At 44.1% G+C, this 18,578-nt stretch overlaps 3 protein-coding genes across 3 annotated transcripts; all 3 read right to left on the reverse strand.

Annotated features, from left to right (window-relative positions):
• Position 1: 1 nt before the first annotated feature.
• Positions 2-1,684, reverse strand: LOC115026472 (collagen alpha-3(VI) chain-like). Its single transcript, XM_029459315.1, has 4 exons — positions 1,383-1,684; positions 549-1,148; positions 73-287; positions 2-7 (listed from the first exon to the last, which is right to left on the reverse strand). Exons 1-4 carry the CDS (start codon positions 1,639-1,641, stop codon positions 2-4), a joined length of 1,080 nt encoding a protein of 359 aa, XP_029315175.1. The 5' UTR covers positions 1,642-1,684.
• Positions 1,685-5,764: 4,080 nt separating this feature from the next.
• Positions 5,765-7,827, reverse strand: LOC115026475 (collagen alpha-3(VI) chain-like). The gene is made up of 4 exons (XM_029459320.1): positions 7,305-7,827; positions 6,450-7,043; positions 5,875-6,215; positions 5,765-5,773 (listed from the first exon to the last, which is right to left on the reverse strand). The coding sequence occupies exons 1-4, from the start codon at positions 7,825-7,827 to the stop codon at positions 5,765-5,767; spliced, it is 1,467 nt and encodes a 488-aa protein (XP_029315180.1).
• Positions 7,828-10,831: 3,004 nt separating this feature from the next.
• On the reverse strand, positions 10,832-17,377 carry LOC115026476 (collagen alpha-3(VI) chain-like). Its single transcript, XM_029459321.1, is given in 11 exon segments — positions 10,832-10,840; positions 10,942-11,282; positions 11,517-12,110; positions 12,371-12,970; positions 13,205-13,798; positions 14,060-14,561; positions 14,563-14,660; positions 14,895-15,488; positions 15,750-16,349; positions 16,736-17,221; positions 17,332-17,377. Coding segments are annotated over 11 exon segments (4,464 nt in total).
• Between the last annotated feature and the right edge of the window lie 1,201 nt (positions 17,378-18,578).

The following is an 18,578-nucleotide window of genomic DNA, read 5'->3' on the forward strand; positions in this document are numbered from 1 at the left end:
GTTATCCCTGACGTATTGGAGGGCAGCCCCGGTGTTGAGGGGTCTGCCTCCTTTGTGTTTTAGCCCTCTAACCGAATCCACAATATCCTCTCTTGTGGTGTATGTTTTCAGGTAGAAATTGACCTCTGCATCTCTGCTGTACTGGACTACAGAGACACGGTCTTTGTTCCCTCCCACATTGAGTTTCTCCACCACTCTCTCAACAAAATCACGCATGGCAGGGAAGCCATTCCTTGTGCTATCAGAACCATCCAGAAGGAATACAATATCCTTTTTGGCAGTGTCAACTGAGAAAAGACAGGAAGACAAAACATTAAAACCTTTGGAAAAATAATGCTCATGGACTAGTCATCAAGAGGTGGACTATCTTTTTGAAAGTACATAGCACGTCCTACTTCAACATTTATTGGTGGGAAAGTACACCACCGCCTCTCTTTATGAGTACACGTGGCATTCAAAAGATTGTACACTTAATTAATTTCCCTAAGTGTAGTTGAAACAAGTCAGGTAGCCTTTCAGGCCGGAAAGGGGTGTGATTAGTAACATACCAAGTACAGTTGGTGTTTCTGGGGTGTCTTCAATAACCACAGCCTCCACTGAGGACTGAAGTTGCTGTTGGATACTTGGAAGGTCAGTGAATTCAGACACAGATAGAACATAATTGGGATCGTTGGATATCTTCTCTAGTTCTCTACTATCAGAGCTCCTGGTTCCAATTGCAAAGGTCAGGACACCCAGTTGTTTGAGAGCAGAGGCTGGTGCATCAACACTGTCAAAAGACCTTCCACCACTTAGCAATATCAGGACCTGTGGAACTCCTTCCAGGCGCCTGCTTCCGGCAGAGGCCGTGAAGACATTATCCCTCAAGTACTGGAGAGCTGCTCCAGTGTTGAGGGGTCTTCCGCCTTTGTGCCTCAAACCTCTGACAGTGTCAAGGATCTCGCCTTTTGTCGTGTATGTGTTCAGATAGAAATTGACAGCTGGATCTCTGCTGTACTGAACCACTGAAACACGGTCTTGGTTGTCATCCACTCTGAGCTTCTCTACTATTCTTTGGACAAAGTCTTGCATAGCTGGGAATCCAGTTCTAGTACCATCAGATCCATCCAACAAGAACACAACATCCCTTCCTGGTGGCTGTCTCTCCACTAGGGAACATAGAATTTGTGAGACATATTTAGGTCCATGTGTCAAATGTTTCCCATGCAAAAGTCATATGATGAAAGCTACACTTAATTTTTACGACATTGACTCTATTATGCCAGCACAACTGTTTGGCCAAAGTGGCACTGGCTGACTTGAAGTTACCAAAATACAATTTAATACAGTTCAATTTGCATCCTACCATGATCTTGGAATGCAAAAGTCAGTCACTTTCTTACCAGTTTCTTTTGGTGTCATGGGCGTAGCTCTCACTAACACTGTGCTCATTACAGACGAGAGCTGTTCTTGGACACTGGGGAGGTCAGTAAACTCAGACACTGATAGAGCATAACGAGGGTCGTATGATATCTTCTTCAGCTCTCCACTGTCAGAGCTCCTGGTTCCAATGCCAATCACAAAGATGCCCTGCTGTTTGAGAGCAGAAGCTGGGGTATCTACATTGTCAAAAGACCTTCCACCATTTAGCAGGATCAACATCTGTGGAACACCTTGCAGGCGCCTACTCCCGGAGGAGTTTGTAAAGACGTTATCCCTGACGTATTGGAGGGCAGCCCCGGTGTTGAGGGGTCTGCCTCCTTTGTGTTTTAGCCCTCTAACCGAATCCACAATATCCTCTCTTGTGGTGTATGTTTTCAGGTAGAAATTGACCTCTGCATCTCTGCTGTACTGGACTACAGAGACACGGTCTTTGTTCCCTCCCACATTGAGTTTCTCCACCACTCTCTCAACAAAATCACGCATGGCAGGGAAGCCATTCCTTGTGCTATCAGAACCATCCAGAAGGAATACAATATCCTTTTTGGCAGTGTCAACTGAGAAAAGACAGGAAGACAAAACATTAAAACCTTTGGAAAAATAATGCTCATGGACTAGTCATCAAGAGGTGGACTATCTTTTTGAAAGTACATAGCACGTCCTACTTCAATATTTATCGGTGGGAAAGTACACCACCGCCTCTCTTTATGAGTACACGTGGCATTCAAAAGATTGTACACTTAATTAATTTCCCTAAGTGTAGTTGAAACAAGTCAGGTAGCCTTTCAGGCCGGAAAGGGGTGTGATTAGTAACATACCAAGTACAGTTGGTGTTTCTGGGGTGTCTTCAATAACCACAGCCTCCACTGAGGACTGAAGTTGCTGTTGGATACTTGGAAGGTCAGTGAATTCAGACACAGATAGAACATAATTGGGATCGTTGGATATCTTCTCTAGTTCTCTACTATCAGAGCTCCTGGTTCCAATTGCAAAGGTCAGGACACCCAGCTGTTTGAGAGCAGAGGCTGGTGCATCAACACTGTCAAAAGACCTTCCACCACTTAGCAATATCAGGACCTGTGGAACTCCTTCCAGGCGCCTGCTTCCGGCAGAGGCCGTGAAGACATTATCCCTCAAGTACTGGAGAGCTGCTCCAGTGTTGAGGGGTCTTCCGCCTTTGTGCCTCAAACCTCTGACAGTGTCAAGGATCTCGCCTTTTGTCGTGTATGTGTTCAGATAGAAATTGACAGCTGGATCTCTGCTGTACTGAACCACTGAGACACGGTCTTGGTTGTCATCCACTCTGAGCTTCTCTACTATTCTTTGGACAAAGTCTTGCATAGCTGGGAATCCAGTTCTAGTACCATCAGATCCATCCAACAAGAACACAACATCCCTTCCTGGTGGCTGTCTCTCCACTAGGGAACATAGAATTTGTGAGACATATTTAGGTCCATGTGTCAAATGTTTCCCATGCAAAAGTCATATGATGAAAGCTACACTTAATTTTTACGACATTGACTCTATTATGCCAGCACAACTGTTTGGCCAAAGTGGCACTGGCTGACTTGAAGTTACCAAAATACAATTTAATACAGTTCAATTTGCATCCTACCATAATCTTGGAATGCAAAAGTCAGTCACTTTCTTACCAGTTTCTTTTGGTGTCATGGGTGTAGCTCTCACTAACACTGTGCTCATTACAGACGAGAGCTGTTCTTGGACACTGGGGAGGTCAGTAAACTCAGACACTGATAGAGCATAACGAGGGTCGTATGATATCTTCTTCAGCTCTCCACTGTCAGAGCTCCTGGTTCCAATGCCAATCACAAAGATGCCCTGCTGTTTGAGAGCAGAAGCTGGGGTATCTACATTGTCAAAAGACCTTCCACCATTTAGCAGGATCAACATCTGTGGAACACCTTGCAGGCTCCTACTCCCGGAGGAGTTTGTAAAGACGTTATCCCTAACGTATTGGAGGGCAGCCCCGGTGTTGAGGGGTCTGCCTCCTTTGTGTTTTAGCCCTCTAACCGAATCCACAATATCCTCTCTTGTGGTGTATGTTTTCAGGTAGAAATTGACCTCTGCATCTCTGCTGTACTGGACTACAGAGACACGGTCTTTGTTCCCTCCCACATTGAGTTTCTCCACCACTCTCTCAACAAAATCACGCATGGCAGGGAAGCCATTCCTTGTGCTATCAGAACCATCCAGAAGGAATACAATATCCTTTTTGGCAGTGTCAACTGAGAAAAGACAGGAAGACAAAACATTAAAACCTTTGGAAAAATAATGCTCATGGACTAGTCATCAAGAGGTGGACTATCTTTTTGAAAGTACATAGCACGTCCTACTTCAATATTTATCGGTGGGAAAGTACACCACCACCTCTCTTTATGAGTACACGTGGCATTCAAAAGATTGTACACTTAATTAATTTCCCTAAGTGTAGTTGAAACAAGTCAGGTAGCCTTTCAGGCCGGAAAGGGGTGTGATTAGTAACATACCAAGTACAGTTGGTGTTTCTGGGGTGTCTTCAATAACCACAGCCTCCACTGAGGACTGAAGTTGCTGTTGGATACTTGGAAGGTCAGTGAATTCAGACACAGATAGAACATAATTGGGATCGTTGGATATCTTCTCTAGTTCTCTACTATCAGAGCTCTTGGTTCCAATTGCAAAGGTCAGGACACCCAGCTGTTTGAGAGCAGAGGCTGGTGCATCAACACTGTCAAAAGACCTTCCACCACTTAGCAATATCAGGACCTGTGGAACTCCTTCCAGGCGCCTGCTTCCGGCAGAGGCCGTGAAGACATTATCCCTCAAGTACTGGAGAGCTGCTCCAGTGTTGAGGGGTCTTCCGCCTTTGTGCCTCAAACCTCTGACAGTGTCAAGGATCTCGCCTTTTGTCGTGTATGTGTTCAGATAGAAATTGACAGCTGGATCTCTGCTGTACTGAACCACTGAGACACGGTCTTGGTTGTCATCCACTCTGAGCTTCTCTACTACTCTTTGGACAAAGTCTTGCATAGCTGGGAATCCAGTTCTAGTACCATCAGATCCATCCAACAAGAACACAACATCCCTTCCTGGTGGCTGTCTCTCCACTAGGGAACATAGAATTTGTGAGACATATTTAGGTCCATGTGTCAAATGTTTCCCATGCAAAAGTCATATGATGAAAGCTACACTTAATTTTTACGACATTGACTCTATTATGCCAGCACAACTGTTTGGCCAAAGTGGCACTGGCTGACTTGAAGTTACCAAAATACAATTTAATACAGTTCAATTTGCATCCTACCATAATCTTGGAATGCAAAAGTCAGTCACTTTCTTACCAGTTTCTTTTGGTGTCATGGGTGTAGCTCTCACTAACACTGTGCTCATTACAGACGAGAGCTGTTCTTGGACACTGGGGAGGTCAGTAAACTCAGACACTGATAGAGCATAACGAGGGTCGTATGATATCTTCTTCAGCTCTCCACTGTCAGAGCTCCTGGTTCCAATGCCAATCACAAAGATGCCCTGCTGTTTGAGAGCAGAAGCTGGGGTATCTACATTGTCAAAAGACCTTCCACCATTTAGCAGGATCAACATCTGTGGAACACCTTGCAGGCTCCTACTCCCGGAGGAGTTTGTAAAGACGTTATCCCTAACGTATTGGAGGGCAGCCCCGGTGTTGAGGGGTCTGCCTCCTTTGTGTTTTAGCCCTCTAACCGAATCCACAATATCCTCTCTTGTGGTGTATGTTTTCAGGTAGAAATTGACCTCTGCATCTCTGCTGTACTGGACTACAGAGACACGGTCTTTATTCACTCCCACATTGAGTTTCTCCACCACTCTCTCAACAAAATCACGCATGGCAGGGAAGCCATTCCTTGTGCTATCAGAACCATCCAGAAGGAATACAATATCCTTTTTGGCAGTGTCAACTGAGAAAAGACAGGAAGACAAAACATTAAAACCTTTGGAAAAATAATGCTCATGGACTAGTCATCAAGAGGTGGACTATCTTTTTGAAAGTACATAGCACGTTCTACTTCAATATTTATCGGTGGGAAAGTACACCACCACCTCTCTTTATGAGTACACGTGGCATTCAAAAGATTGTACACTTAATTAATTTCCCTAAGTGTAGTTGAAACAAGTCAGGTAGCCTTTCAGGCCGGAAAGGGGTGTGATTAGTAACATACCAAGTACAGTTGGTGTTTCTGGGGTGTCTTCAATAACCACAGCCTCCACTGAGGACTGAAGTTGCTGTTGGATACTTGGAAGGTCAGTGAATTCAGACACAGATAGAACATAATTGGGATCGTTGGATATCTTCTCTAGTTCTCTACTATCAGAGCTCCTGGTTCCAATTGCAAAGGTCAGGACACCCAGCTGTTTGAGAGCAGAGGCTGGTGCATCAACACTGTCAAAAGACCTTCCACCACTTAGCAATATTAGGACCTGTGGAACTCCTTCCAGGCGCCTGCTTCCGGCAGAGGCCGTGAAGACATTATCCCTCAAGTACTGGAGAGCTGCTCCAGTGTTGAGGGGTCTTCCGCCTTTGTGCCTCAAACCTCTGACAGTGTCAAGGATCTCGCCTTTTGTCGTGTATGTGTTCAGATAGAAATTGACAGCTGGATCTCTGCTGTACTGAACCACTGAGACACGGTCTTGGTTGTCATCCACTCTGAGCTTCTCTACTATTCTTTGGACAAAGTCTTGCATAGCTGGGAATCCAGTTCTAGTACCATCAGATCCATCCAACAAGAACACAACATCCCTTCCTGGTGGCTGTCTCTCCACTAGGGAACATAGAATTTGTGAGACATATTTAGGTCCATGTGTCAAATGTTTCCCATGCAAAAGTCATATGATGAAAGCTACACTTAATTTTTACGACATTGACTCTATTATGCCAGCACAACTGTTTGGCCAAAGTGGCACTGGCTGACTTGAAGTTACCAAAATACAATTTAATACAGTTCAATTTGCATCCTACCATAATCTTGGAATGCAAAAGTCAGTCACTTTCTTACCAGTTTCTTTTGGTGTCATGGGTGTAGCTCTCACTAACACTGTGCTCATTACAGACGAGAGCTGTTCTTGGACACTGGGGAGGTCAGTAAACTCAGACACTGATAGAGCATAACGAGGGTCGTATGATATCTTCTTCAGCTCTCCACTGTCAGAGCTCCTGGTTCCAATGCCAATCACAAAGATGCCCTGCTGTTTGAGAGCAGAAGCTGGGGTATCTACATTGTCAAAAGACCTTCCACCATTTAGCAGGATCAACATCTGTGGAACACCTTGCAGGCTCCTACTCCCGGAGGAGTTTGTAAAGACGTTATCCCTAACGTATTGGAGGGCAGCCCCGGTGTTGAGGGGTCTGCCTCCTTTGTGTTTTAGCCCTCTAACCGAATCCACAATATCCTCTCTTGTGGTGTATGTTTTCAGGTAGAAATTGACCTCTGCATCTCTGCTGTACTGGACTACAGAGACACGGTCTTTGTTCCCTCCCACATTGAGTTTCTCCACCACTCTCTCAACAAAATCACGCATGGCAGGGAAGCCATTCCTTGTGCTATCAGAACCATCCAGAAGGAATACAATATCCTTTTTGGCAGTGTCAACTGAGAAAAGACAGGAAGACAAAACATTAAAACCTTTGGAAAAATAATGCTCATGGACTAGTCATCAAGAGGTGGACTATCTTTTTGAAAGTACATAGCACGTCCTACTTCAATATTTATCGGTGGGAAAGTACACCACCGCCTCTCTTTATGAGTACACGTGGCATTCAAAAGATTGTACACTTAATTAATTTCCCTAAGTGTAGTTGAAACAAGTCAGGTAGCCTTTCAGGCCGGAAAGGGGTGTGATTAGTAACATACCAAGTACAGTTGGTGTTTCTGGGGTGTCTTCAATAACCACAGCCTCCACTGAGGACTGAAGTTGCTGTTGGATACTTGGAAGGTCAGTGAATTCAGACACAGATAGAACATAATTGGGATCGTTGGATATCTTCTCTAGTTCTCTACTATCAGAGCTCTTGGTTCCAATTGCAAAGGTCAGGACACCCAGCTGTTTGAGAGCAGAGGCTGGTGCATCAACACTGTCAAAAGACCTTCCACCACTTAGCAATATTAGGACCTGTGGAACTCCTTCCAGGCGCCTGCTTCCGGCAGAGGCCGTGAAGACATTATCCCTCAAGTACTGGAGAGCTGCTCCAGTGTTGAGGGGTCTTCCGCCTTTGTGCCTCAAACCTCTGACAGTGTCAAGGATCTCGCCTTTTGTCGTGTATGTGTTCAGATAGAAATTGACAGCTGGATCTCTGCTGTACTGAACCACTGAGACACGGTCTTGGTTGTCATCCACTCTGAGCTTCTCTACTATTCTTTGGACAAAGTCTTGCATAGCTGGGAATCCAGTTCTAGTACCATCAGATCCATCCAACAAGAACACAACATCCCTTCCTGGTGGCTGTCTCTCCACTAGGGAACATAGAATTTGTGAGACATATTTAGGTCCATGTGTCAAATGTTTCCCATGCAAAAGTCATATGATGAAAGCTACACTTAATTTTTACGACATTGACTCTATTATGCCAGCACAACTGTTTGGCCAAAGTGGCACTGGCTGACTTGAAGTTACCAAAATACAATTTAATACAGTTCAATTTGCATCCTACCATAATCTTGGAATGCAAAAGTCAGTCACTTTCTTACCAGTTTCTTTTGGTGTCATGGGTGTAGCTCTCACTAACACTGTGCTCATTACAGACGAGAGCTGTTCTTGGACACTGGGGAGGTCAGTAAACTCAGACACTGATAGAGCATAACGAGGGTCGTATGATATCTTCTTCAGCTCTCCACTGTCAGAGCTCCTGGTTCCAATGCCAATCACAAAGATGCCCTGCTGTTTGAGAGCAGAAGCTGGGGTATCTACATTGTCAAAAGACCTTCCACCATTTAGCAGGATCAACATCTGTGGAACACCTTGCAGGCTCCTACTCCCGGAGGAGTTTGTAAAGACGTTATCCCTAACGTATTGGAGGGCAGCCCCGGTGTTGAGGGGTCTGCCTCCTTTGTGTTTTAGCCCTCTAACCGAATCCACAATATCCTCTCTTGTGGTGTATGTTTTCAGGTAGAAATTGACCTCTGCATCTCTGCTGTACTGGACTACAGAGACACGGTCTTTGTTCCCTCCCACATTGAGTTTCTCCACCACTCTCTCAACAAAATCACGCATGGCAGGGAAGCCATTCCTTGTGCTATCAGAACCATCCAGAAGGAATACAATATCCTTTTTGGCAGTGTCAACTGAGAAAAGACAGGAAGACAAAACATTAAAACCTTTGGAAAAATAATGCTCATGGACTAGTCATCAAGAGGTGGACTATCTTTTTGAAAGTACATAGCACGTCCTACTTCAATATTTATCGGTGGGAAAGTACACCACCGCCTCTCTTTATGAGTACACGTGGCATTCAAAAGATTGTACACTTAATTAATTTCCCTAAGTGTAGTTGAAACAAGTCAGGTAGCCTTTCAGGCCGGAAAGGGGTGTGATTAGTAACATACCAAGTACAGTTGGTGTTTCTGGGGTGTCTTCAATAACCACAGCCTCCACTGAGGACTGAAGTTGCTGTTGGATACTTGGAAGGTCAGTGAATTCAGACACAGATAGAACATAATTGGGATCGTTGGATATCTTCTCTAGTTCTCTACTATCAGAGCTCCTGGTTCCAATTGCAAAGGTCAGGACACCCAGCTGTTTGAGAGCAGAGGCTGGTGCATCAACACTGTCAAAAGACCTTCCACCACTTAGCAATATCAGGACCTGTGGAACTCCTTCCAGGCGCCTGCTTCCGGCAGAGGCCGTGAAGACATTATCCCTCAAGTACTGGAGAGCTGCTCCAGTGTTGAGGGGTCTTCCGCCTTTGTGCCTCAAACCTCTGACAGTGTCAAGGATCTCGCCTTTTGTCGTGTATGTGTTCAGATAGAAATTGACAGCTGGATCTCTGCTGTACTGAACCACTGAGACACGGTCTTGGTTGTCATCCACTCTGAGCTTCTCTACTACTCTTTGGACAAAGTCTTGCATAGCTGGGAATCCAGTTCTAGTACCATCAGATCCATCCAACAAGAACACAACATCCCTTCCTGGTGGCTGTCTCTCCACTAGGGAACATAGAATTTGAGAGACATATTTAGGTCCATGTGTCAAATGTTTCCCATGCAAAAGTCATATGATGAAAGCTACACTTAATTTTTACGACATTGACTCTATTATGCCAGCACAACTGTTTGGCCAAAGTGGCACTGGCTGACTTGAAGTTACCAAAATACAATTTAATACAGTTCAATTTGCATCCTACCATAATCTTGGAATGCAAAAGTCAGTCACTTTCTTACCAGTTTCTTTTGGTGTCATGGGTGTAGCTCTCACTAACACTGTGCTCATTACAGACGAGAGCTGTTCTTGGACACTGGGGAGGTCAGTAAACTCAGACACTGATAGAGCATAACGAGGGTCGTATGATATCTTCTTCAGCTCTCCACTGTCAGAGCTCCTGGTTCCAATGCCAATCACAAAGATGCCCTGCTGTTTGAGAGCAGAAGCTGGGGTATCTACATTGTCAAAAGACCTTCCACCATTTAGCAGGATCAACATCTGTGGAACACCTTGCAGGCTCCTACTCCCGGAGGAGTTTGTAAAGACGTTATCCCTAACGTATTGGAGGGCAGCCCCGGTGTTGAGGGGTCTGCCTCCTTTGTGTTTTAGCCCTCTAACCGAATCCACAATATCCTCTCTTGTGGTGTATGTTTTCAGGTAGAAATTGACCTCTGCATCTCTGCTGTACTGGACTACAGAGACACGGTCTTTATTCACTCCCACATTGAGTTTCTCCACCACTCTCTCAACAAAATCACGCATGGCAGGGAAGCCATTCCTTGTGCTATCAGAACCATCCAGAAGGAATACAATATCCTTTTTGGCAGTGTCAACTGAGAAAAGACAGGAAGACAAAACATTAAAACCTTTGGAAAAATAATGCTCATGGACTAGTCATCAAGAGGTGGACTATCTTTTTGAAAGTACATAGCACGTTCTACTTCAATATTTATCGGTGGGAAAGTACACCACCACCTCTCTTTATGAGTACACGTGGCATTCAAAAGATTGTACACTTAATTAATTTCCCTAAGTGTAGTTGAAACAAGTCAGGTAGCCTTTCAGGCCGGAAAGGGGTGTGATTAGTAACATACCAAGTACAGTTGGTGTTTCTGGGGTGTCTTCAATAACCACAGCCTCCACTGAGGACTGAAGTTGCTGTTGGATACTTGGAAGGTCAGTGAATTCAGACACAGATAGAACATAATTGGGATCGTTGGATATCTTCTCTAGTTCTCTACTATCAGAGCTCCTGGTTCCAATTGCAAAGGTCAGGACACCCAGCTGTTTGAGAGCAGAGGCTGGTGCATCAACACTGTCAAAAGACCTTCCACCACTTAGCAATATTAGGACCTGTGGAACTCCTTCCAGGCGCCTGCTTCCGGCAGAGGCCGTGAAGACATTATCCCTCAAGTACTGGAGAGCTGCTCCAGTGTTGAGGGGTCTTCCGCCTTTGTGCCTCAAACCTCTGACAGTGTCAAGGATCTCGCCTTTTGTCGTGTATGTGTTCAGATAGAAATTGACAGCTGGATCTCTGCTGTACTGAACCACTGAGACACGGTCTTGGTTGTCATCCACTCTGAGCTTCTCTACTATTCTTTGGACAAAGTCTTGCATAGCTGGGAATCCAGTTCTAGTACCATCAGATCCATCCAACAAGAACACAACATCCCTTCCTGGTGGCTGTCTCTCCACTAGGGAACATAGAATTTGTGAGACATATTTAGGTCCATGTGTCAAATGTTTCCCATGCAAAAGTCATATGATGAAAGCTACACTTAATTTTTACGACATTGACTCTATTATGCCAGCACAACTGTTTGGCCAAAGTGGCACTGGCTGACTTGAAGTTACCAAAATACAATTTAATACAGTTCAATTTGCATCCTACCATAATCTTGGAATGCAAAAGTCAGTCACTTTCTTACCAGTTTCTTTTGGTGTCATGGGTGTAGCTCTCACTAACACTGTGCTCATTACAGACGAGAGCTGTTCTTGGACACTGGGGAGGTCAGTAAACTCAGACACTGATAGAGCATAACGAGGGTCGTATGATATCTTCTTCAGCTCTCCACTGTCAGAGCTCCTGGTTCCAATGCCAATCACAAAGATGCCCTGCTGTTTGAGAGCAGAAGCTGGGGTATCTACATTGTCAAAAGACCTTCCACCATTTAGCAGGATCAACATCTGTGGAACACCTTGCAGGCTCCTACTCCCGGAGGAGTTTGTAAAGACGTTATCCCTAACGTATTGGAGGGCAGCCCCGGTGTTGAGGGGTCTGCCTCCTTTGTGTTTTAGCCCTCTAACCGAATCCACAATATCCTCTCTTGTGGTGTATGTTTTCAGGTAGAAATTGACCTCTGCATCTCTGCTGTACTGGACTACAGAGACACGGTCTTTGTTCCCTCCCACATTGAGTTTCTCCACCACTCTCTCAACAAAATCACGCATGGCAGGGAAGCCATTCCTTGTGCTATCAGAACCATCCAGAAGGAATACAATATCCTTTTTGGCAGTGTCAACTGAGAAAAGACAGGAAGACAAAACATTAAAACCTTTGGAAAAATAATGCTCATGGACTAGTCATCAAGATGTGGACTATCTTTTTGAAAGTAAATAGCACGTCCTACTTCAATATTTATCGGTGGGAAAGTACACCACCGCCTCTCTTTATGAGTACACGTGGCATTCAAAAGATTGACACTTAATTAATTTCCCTAAGTGTAGTTGAAACAAGTCAGGTAGCCTTTCAGGCCGGAAAGGGGTGTGATTAGTAACATACCAAGTACAGTTGGTGTTTCTGGGGTGTCTTCAATAACCACAGCCTCCACTGAGGACTGAAGTTGCTGTTGGATACTTGGAAGGTCAGTGAATTCAGACACAGATAGAACATAATTGGGATCGTTGGATATCTTCTCTAGTTCTCTACTATCAGAGCTCCTGGTTCCAATTGCAAAGGTCAGGACACCCAGCTGTTTGAGAGCAGAGGCTGGTGCATCAACACTGTCAAAAGACCTTCCACCACTTAGCAATATCAGGACCTGTGGAACTCCTTCCAGGCGCCTGCTTCCGGCAGAGGCCGTGAAGACATTATCCCTCAAGTACTGGAGAGCTGCTCCAGTGTTGAGGGGTCTTCCGCCTTTGTGCCTCAAACCTCTGACAGTGTCAAGGATCTCGCCTTTTGTCGTGTATGTGTTCAGATAGAAATTGACAGCTGGATCTCTGCTGTACTGAACCACTGAGACACGGTCTTGGTTGTCATCCACTCTGAGCTTCTCTACTATTCTTTGGACAAAGTCTTGCATAGCTGGGAATCCAGTTCTAGTACCATCAGATCCATCCAACAAGAACACAACATCCCTTCCTGGTGGCTGTCTCTCCACTAGGGAACATAGAATTTGTGAGACATATTTAGGTCCATGTGTCAAATGTTTCCCATGCAAAAGTCATATGATGAAAGCTACACTTAATTTTTACGACATTGACTCTATTATGCCAGCACAACTGTTTGGCCAAAGTGGCACTGGCTGACTTGAAGTTACCAAAATACAATTTAATACAGTTCAATTTGCATCCTACCATAATCTTGGAATGCAAAAGTCAGTCACTTTCTTACCAGTTTCTTTTGGTGTCATGGGTGTAGCTCTCACTAACACTGTGCTCATTACAGACGAGAGCTGTTCTTGGACACTGGGGAGGTCAGTAAACTCAGACACTGATAGAGCATAACGAGGGTCGTATGATATCTTCTTCAGCTCTCCACTGTCAGAGCTCCTGGTTCCAATGCCAATCACAAAGATGCCCTGCTGTTTGAGAGCAGAAGCTGGGGTATCTACATTGTCAAAAGACCTTCCACCATTTAGCAGGATCAACATCTGTGGAACACCTTGCAGGCTCCTACTCCCGGAGGAGTTTGTAAAGACGTTATCCCTAACGTATTGGAGGGCAGCCCCGGTGTTGAGGGGTCTGCCTCCTTTGTGTTTTAGCCCTCTAACCGAATCCACAATATCCTCTCTTGTGGTGTATGTTTTCAGGTAGAAATTGACCTCTGCATCTCTGCTGTACTGGACTACAGAGACACGGTCTTTATTCACTCCCACATTGAGTTTCTCCACCACTCTCTCAACAAAATCACGCATGGCAGGGAAGCCATTCCTTGTGCTATCAGAACCATCCAGAAGGAATACAATATCCTTTTTGGCAGTGTCAACTGAGAAAAGACAGGAAGACAAAACATTAAAACCTTTGGAAAAATAATGCTCATGGACTAGTCATCAAGAGGTGGACTATCTTTTTGAAAGTACATAGCACGTTCTACTTCAATATTTATCGGTGGGAAAGTACACCACCACCTCTCTTTATGAGTACACGTGGCATTCAAAAGATTGTACACTTAATTAATTTCCCTAAGTGTAGTTGAAACAAGTCAGGTAGCCTTTCAGGCCGGAAAGGGGTGTGATTAGTAACATACCAAGTACAGTTGGTGTTTCTGGGGTGTCTTCAATAACCACAGCCTCCACTGAGGACTGAAGTTGCTGTTGGATACTTGGAAGGTCAGTGAATTCAGACACAGATAGAACATAATTGGGATCGTTGGATATCTTCTCTAGTTCTCTACTATCAGAGCTCCTGGTTCCAATTGCAAAGGTCAGGACACCCAGCTGTTTGAGAGCAGAGGCTGGTGCATCAACACTGTCAAAAGACCTTCCACCACTTAGCAATATTAGGACCTGTGGAACTCCTTCCAGGCGCCTGCTTCCGGCAGAGGCCGTGAAGACATTATCCCTCAAGTACTGGAGAGCTGCTCCAGTGTTGAGGGGTCTTCCGCCTTTGTGCCTCAAACCTCTGACAGTGTCAAGGATCTCGCCTTTTGTCGTGTATGTGTTCAGATAGAAATTGACAGCTGGATCTCTGCTGTACTGAACCACTGAGACACGGTCTTGGTTGTCATCCACTCTGAGCTTCTCTACTACTTCTTTGGACAAAGTCTTGCATAGCTGGGAATCCAGTTCTAGTACCATCAGATCCATCCAACAAGAACACAACATCCCTTCCTGGTGGCTGTCTCTCCACTAGGGAACATAGAATTTGTGAGACATATTTAGGTCCATGTGTCAAATGTTTCCCATGCAAAAGTCATATGATGAAAGCTACACTTAATTTTTACGACATTGACTCTATTATGCCAGCACAACTGTTTGGCCAAAGTGGCACTGGCTGACTTGAAGTTACCAAAATACAATTTAATACAGTTCAATTTGCATCCTACCATAATCTTGGAATGCAAAAGTCAGTCACTTTCTTACCAGTTTCTTTTGGTGTCATGGGTGTAGCTCTCACTAACACTGTGCTCATTACAGACGAGAGCTGTTCTTGGACACTGGGGAGGTCAGTAAACTCAGACACTGATAGAGCATAACGAGGGTCGTATGATATCTTCTTCAGCTCTCCACTGTCAGAGCTCCTGGTTCCAATGCCAATCACAAAGATGCCCTGCTGTTTGAGAGCAGAAGCTGGGGTATCTACATTGTCAAAAGACCTTCCACCATTTAGCAGGATCAACATCTGTGGAACACCTTGCAGGCTCCTACTCCCGGAGGAGTTTGTAAAGACGTTATCCCTAACGTATTGGAGGGCAGCCCCGGTGTTGAGGGGTCTGCCTCCTTTGTGTTTTAGCCCTCTAACCGAATCCACAATATCCTCTCTTGTGGTGTATGTTTTCAGGTAGAAATTGACCTCTGCATCTCTGCTGTACTGGACTACAGAGACACGGTCTTTATTCACTCCCACATTGAGTTTCTCCACCACTCTCTCAACAAAATCACGCATGGCAGGGAAGCCATTCCTTGTGCTATCAGAACCATCCAGAAGGAATACAATATCCTTTTTGGCAGTGTCAACTGAGAAAAGACAGGAAGACAAAACATTAAAACCTTTGGAAAAATAATGCTCATGGACTAGTCATCAAGAGGTGGACTATCTTTTTGAAAGTACATAGCACGTCCTACTTCAATATTTATCGGTGGGAAAGTACACCACCGCCTCTCTTTATGAGTACACGTGGCATTCAAAAGATTGTACACTTAATTAATTTCCCTAAGTGTAGTTGAAACAAGTCAGGTAGCCTTTCAGGCCGGAAAGGGGTGTGATTAGTAACATACCAAGTACAGTTGGTGTTTCTGGGGTGTCTTCAATAACCACAGCCTCCACTGAGGACTGAAGTTGCTGTTGGATACTTGGAAGGTCAGTGAATTCAGACACAGATAGAACATAATTGGGATCGTTGGATATCTTCTCTAGTTCTCTACTATCAGAGCTCCTGGTTCCAATTGCAAAGGTCAGGACACCCAGCTGTTTGAGAGCAGAGGCTGGTGCATCAACACTGTCAAAAGACCTTCCACCACTTAGCAATATTAGGACCTGTGGAACTCCTTCCAGGCGCCTGCTTCCGGCAGAGGCCGTGAAGACATTATCCCTCAAGTACTGGAGAGCTGCTCCAGTGTTGAGGGGTCTTCCGCCTTTGTGCCTCAAACCTCTGACAGTGTCAAGGATCTCGCCTTTTGTCGTGTATGTGTTCAGATAGAAATTGACAGCTGGATCTCTGCTGTACTGAACCACTGAGACACGGTCTTGGTTGTCATCCACTCTGAGCTTCTCTACTACTCTTTGGACAAAGTCTTGCATAGCTGGGAATCCAGTTCTAGTACCATCAGATCCATCCAACAAGAACACAACATCCCTTCCTGGTGGCTGTCTCTCCACTAGGGAACATAGAATTTGAGAGACATATTTAGGTCCATGTGTCAAATGTTTCCCATGCAAAAGTCATATGATGAAAGCTACACTTAATTTTTACGACCTTGACTCTATTATGCCAGCACAACTGTTTGGCCAAAGTGGCACTGCCTGACCTGACCTTACTGAAACACACTCACCCTATTAACTGTACACCACCCTATTAAAAATACCTAAGCTATGTTGTTTTATATAAATTGAATCATGCAGTATAGAGTATCTATGAAATTATTCTTACCGATGATTTCTGTTTTTGAAATTTCGTTTTTCAATGTTTCTTCTGTAATTGCACCAACAACTTGCTCTTGTATATTTGCAAGTTCAGCTATTTCAGAAACTGATAAAGTGTAACTTGGAGTATGTGATATCTTCTCCATTTCTTTCTGGTCAGAGTTTTTGGTTCCAATGGTTAATATTGTGACATTGCTTTCTTTTAGAGAAGCAACAGGTAAATCCACACTGTCACTTGATGGTCCATTACTTAAAACAACAAGAACTTGTGGCACATTTGCAGTGAATCTGCTCCCTGAGGCAGCTGTAAATACATTTTCTTTCACATATTTTAGAGCTGCACCCGTTTTCAGAGGTCTTCCACCTTTGTGTGAAAGCCTTCTGACAGCTGTTAGGACATCTTCCTTCCTCATGAATGAGTTCAAAAAGAAATTGGCTCGTGCCACATTGCTGAACTGAATCACAGCAACTCTGTCTTCATTTGGTCCAATGTTAAATCTTTCTATTACTTTGTACAGGAAATCTTGAATGGCTGAAAATTCATTTCTGGTGTTTTCAGAGCCATCCAAAAGAAAAACTATGTCTCTTCCCTTTTCATCATTTTGCTCTGTTAACAAAAGTAGATATAATTTATATGATGTTAATCACAATCATTATAAATAATAACACATGCAGAGTATTTATTCAAATAATTATTCAAATAAACTAAATTCTTACCTGCTTTAGTTTCATCCACAGCCCCACTTTGAGTAAGATGACCCATCAAATTTTGTTGAATACGAGGGAGATTTACAAAGTCAGTGACTGAGTATGCATAATTTGGGTCTGAGGAAATTATTTGCATCTCAGCTGAATTTGACATTCTTGATCCAATTGCAAATGTGACAACCCCTGCAGCCTTGAGCATACTTGCCGGGCCTCTTGGAGAATCTCTAGATCTTCCACTAGCCAATAAGACAAGTATCTGCTTGGCACCTTCAGGATGTCGACCTCCAGCATTTGAAATAAAGACATTATCCCTCACAAACTGCAGTGCTGCTCCAATATACTGAGGCCTTCCGCCTTTTGGTTTTAAGCTTGCAACGTGCTTAAGAACATCATTTTTTGTTTTGTAAGTATTCAGATTGAAATTGAGTTCAGCATTGTTGCTATACTGTACAACAGCAACTTTATCTTTTCCTTGGTTCAGGTCAAAGCTGTCGACAATCTTTGCAACAAATTCTTGTATAGCAGAGAATCGACTCCTGACATCATCAGATCCATCAATGAGAAAGACAATATCTCTATTCATACTGGAGCTTGAACCTAGAAAAGTCCACAATCATGTAAATCGTGTTAGCTACCAATTCAACAGAAATCAGATTACTGTTGATGTAACTGACATACATGCAGTTTACAGGGTTTGAATATAATGTATATATATATATTATTAGATGTACCTATTTAAAGATTTATTTAATATAACATGAAATTAAATAATACTTGTTTTCACTCACCTACACCAGGGCTGACAGTGCCTTTACGAGATGCAATGTCTGTGAGCAACTGTTCTCTAACAAGAGGAAAGTCAGAAATGTCCTTGATAAAATACTCCGCTCTATGATTGTGTGCTAATTGCTCCATCTCCATCATATTTGCATTATTCACTCCAACATTGAAAATGACAATTCCAGAATTTCTCAGTCTGTCCACTGGACCCAAGACATCATCTTCTGACTTTCTCCCACTTAAGAGAATCAGTATCTGTGGGACTCCCTGCTGGGCTCTGCTCCCAGATATAGCACTGAACACATTGTTCTTCACGTAATCAAGGGCTAGACCTGTCTTCACGGTGAACCCTCCTTTCAGTTTTACATTGCTCAAATGACTCAAGACATCGTCTTTCAGTGAGTGAGTGTTCAGAAGAAAATCAGTAGTGGGCTCTGTGCTGTACTGTATCAAAGCAACTTGCACTTTGCTTGGTC

This window comes from Cottoperca gobio, chromosome 21, assembly GCF_900634415.1.
Source record: "Cottoperca gobio chromosome 21, fCotGob3.1, whole genome shotgun sequence".
Classification (NCBI taxonomy): domain Eukaryota; kingdom Metazoa; phylum Chordata; class Actinopteri; order Perciformes; family Bovichtidae; genus Cottoperca; species Cottoperca gobio.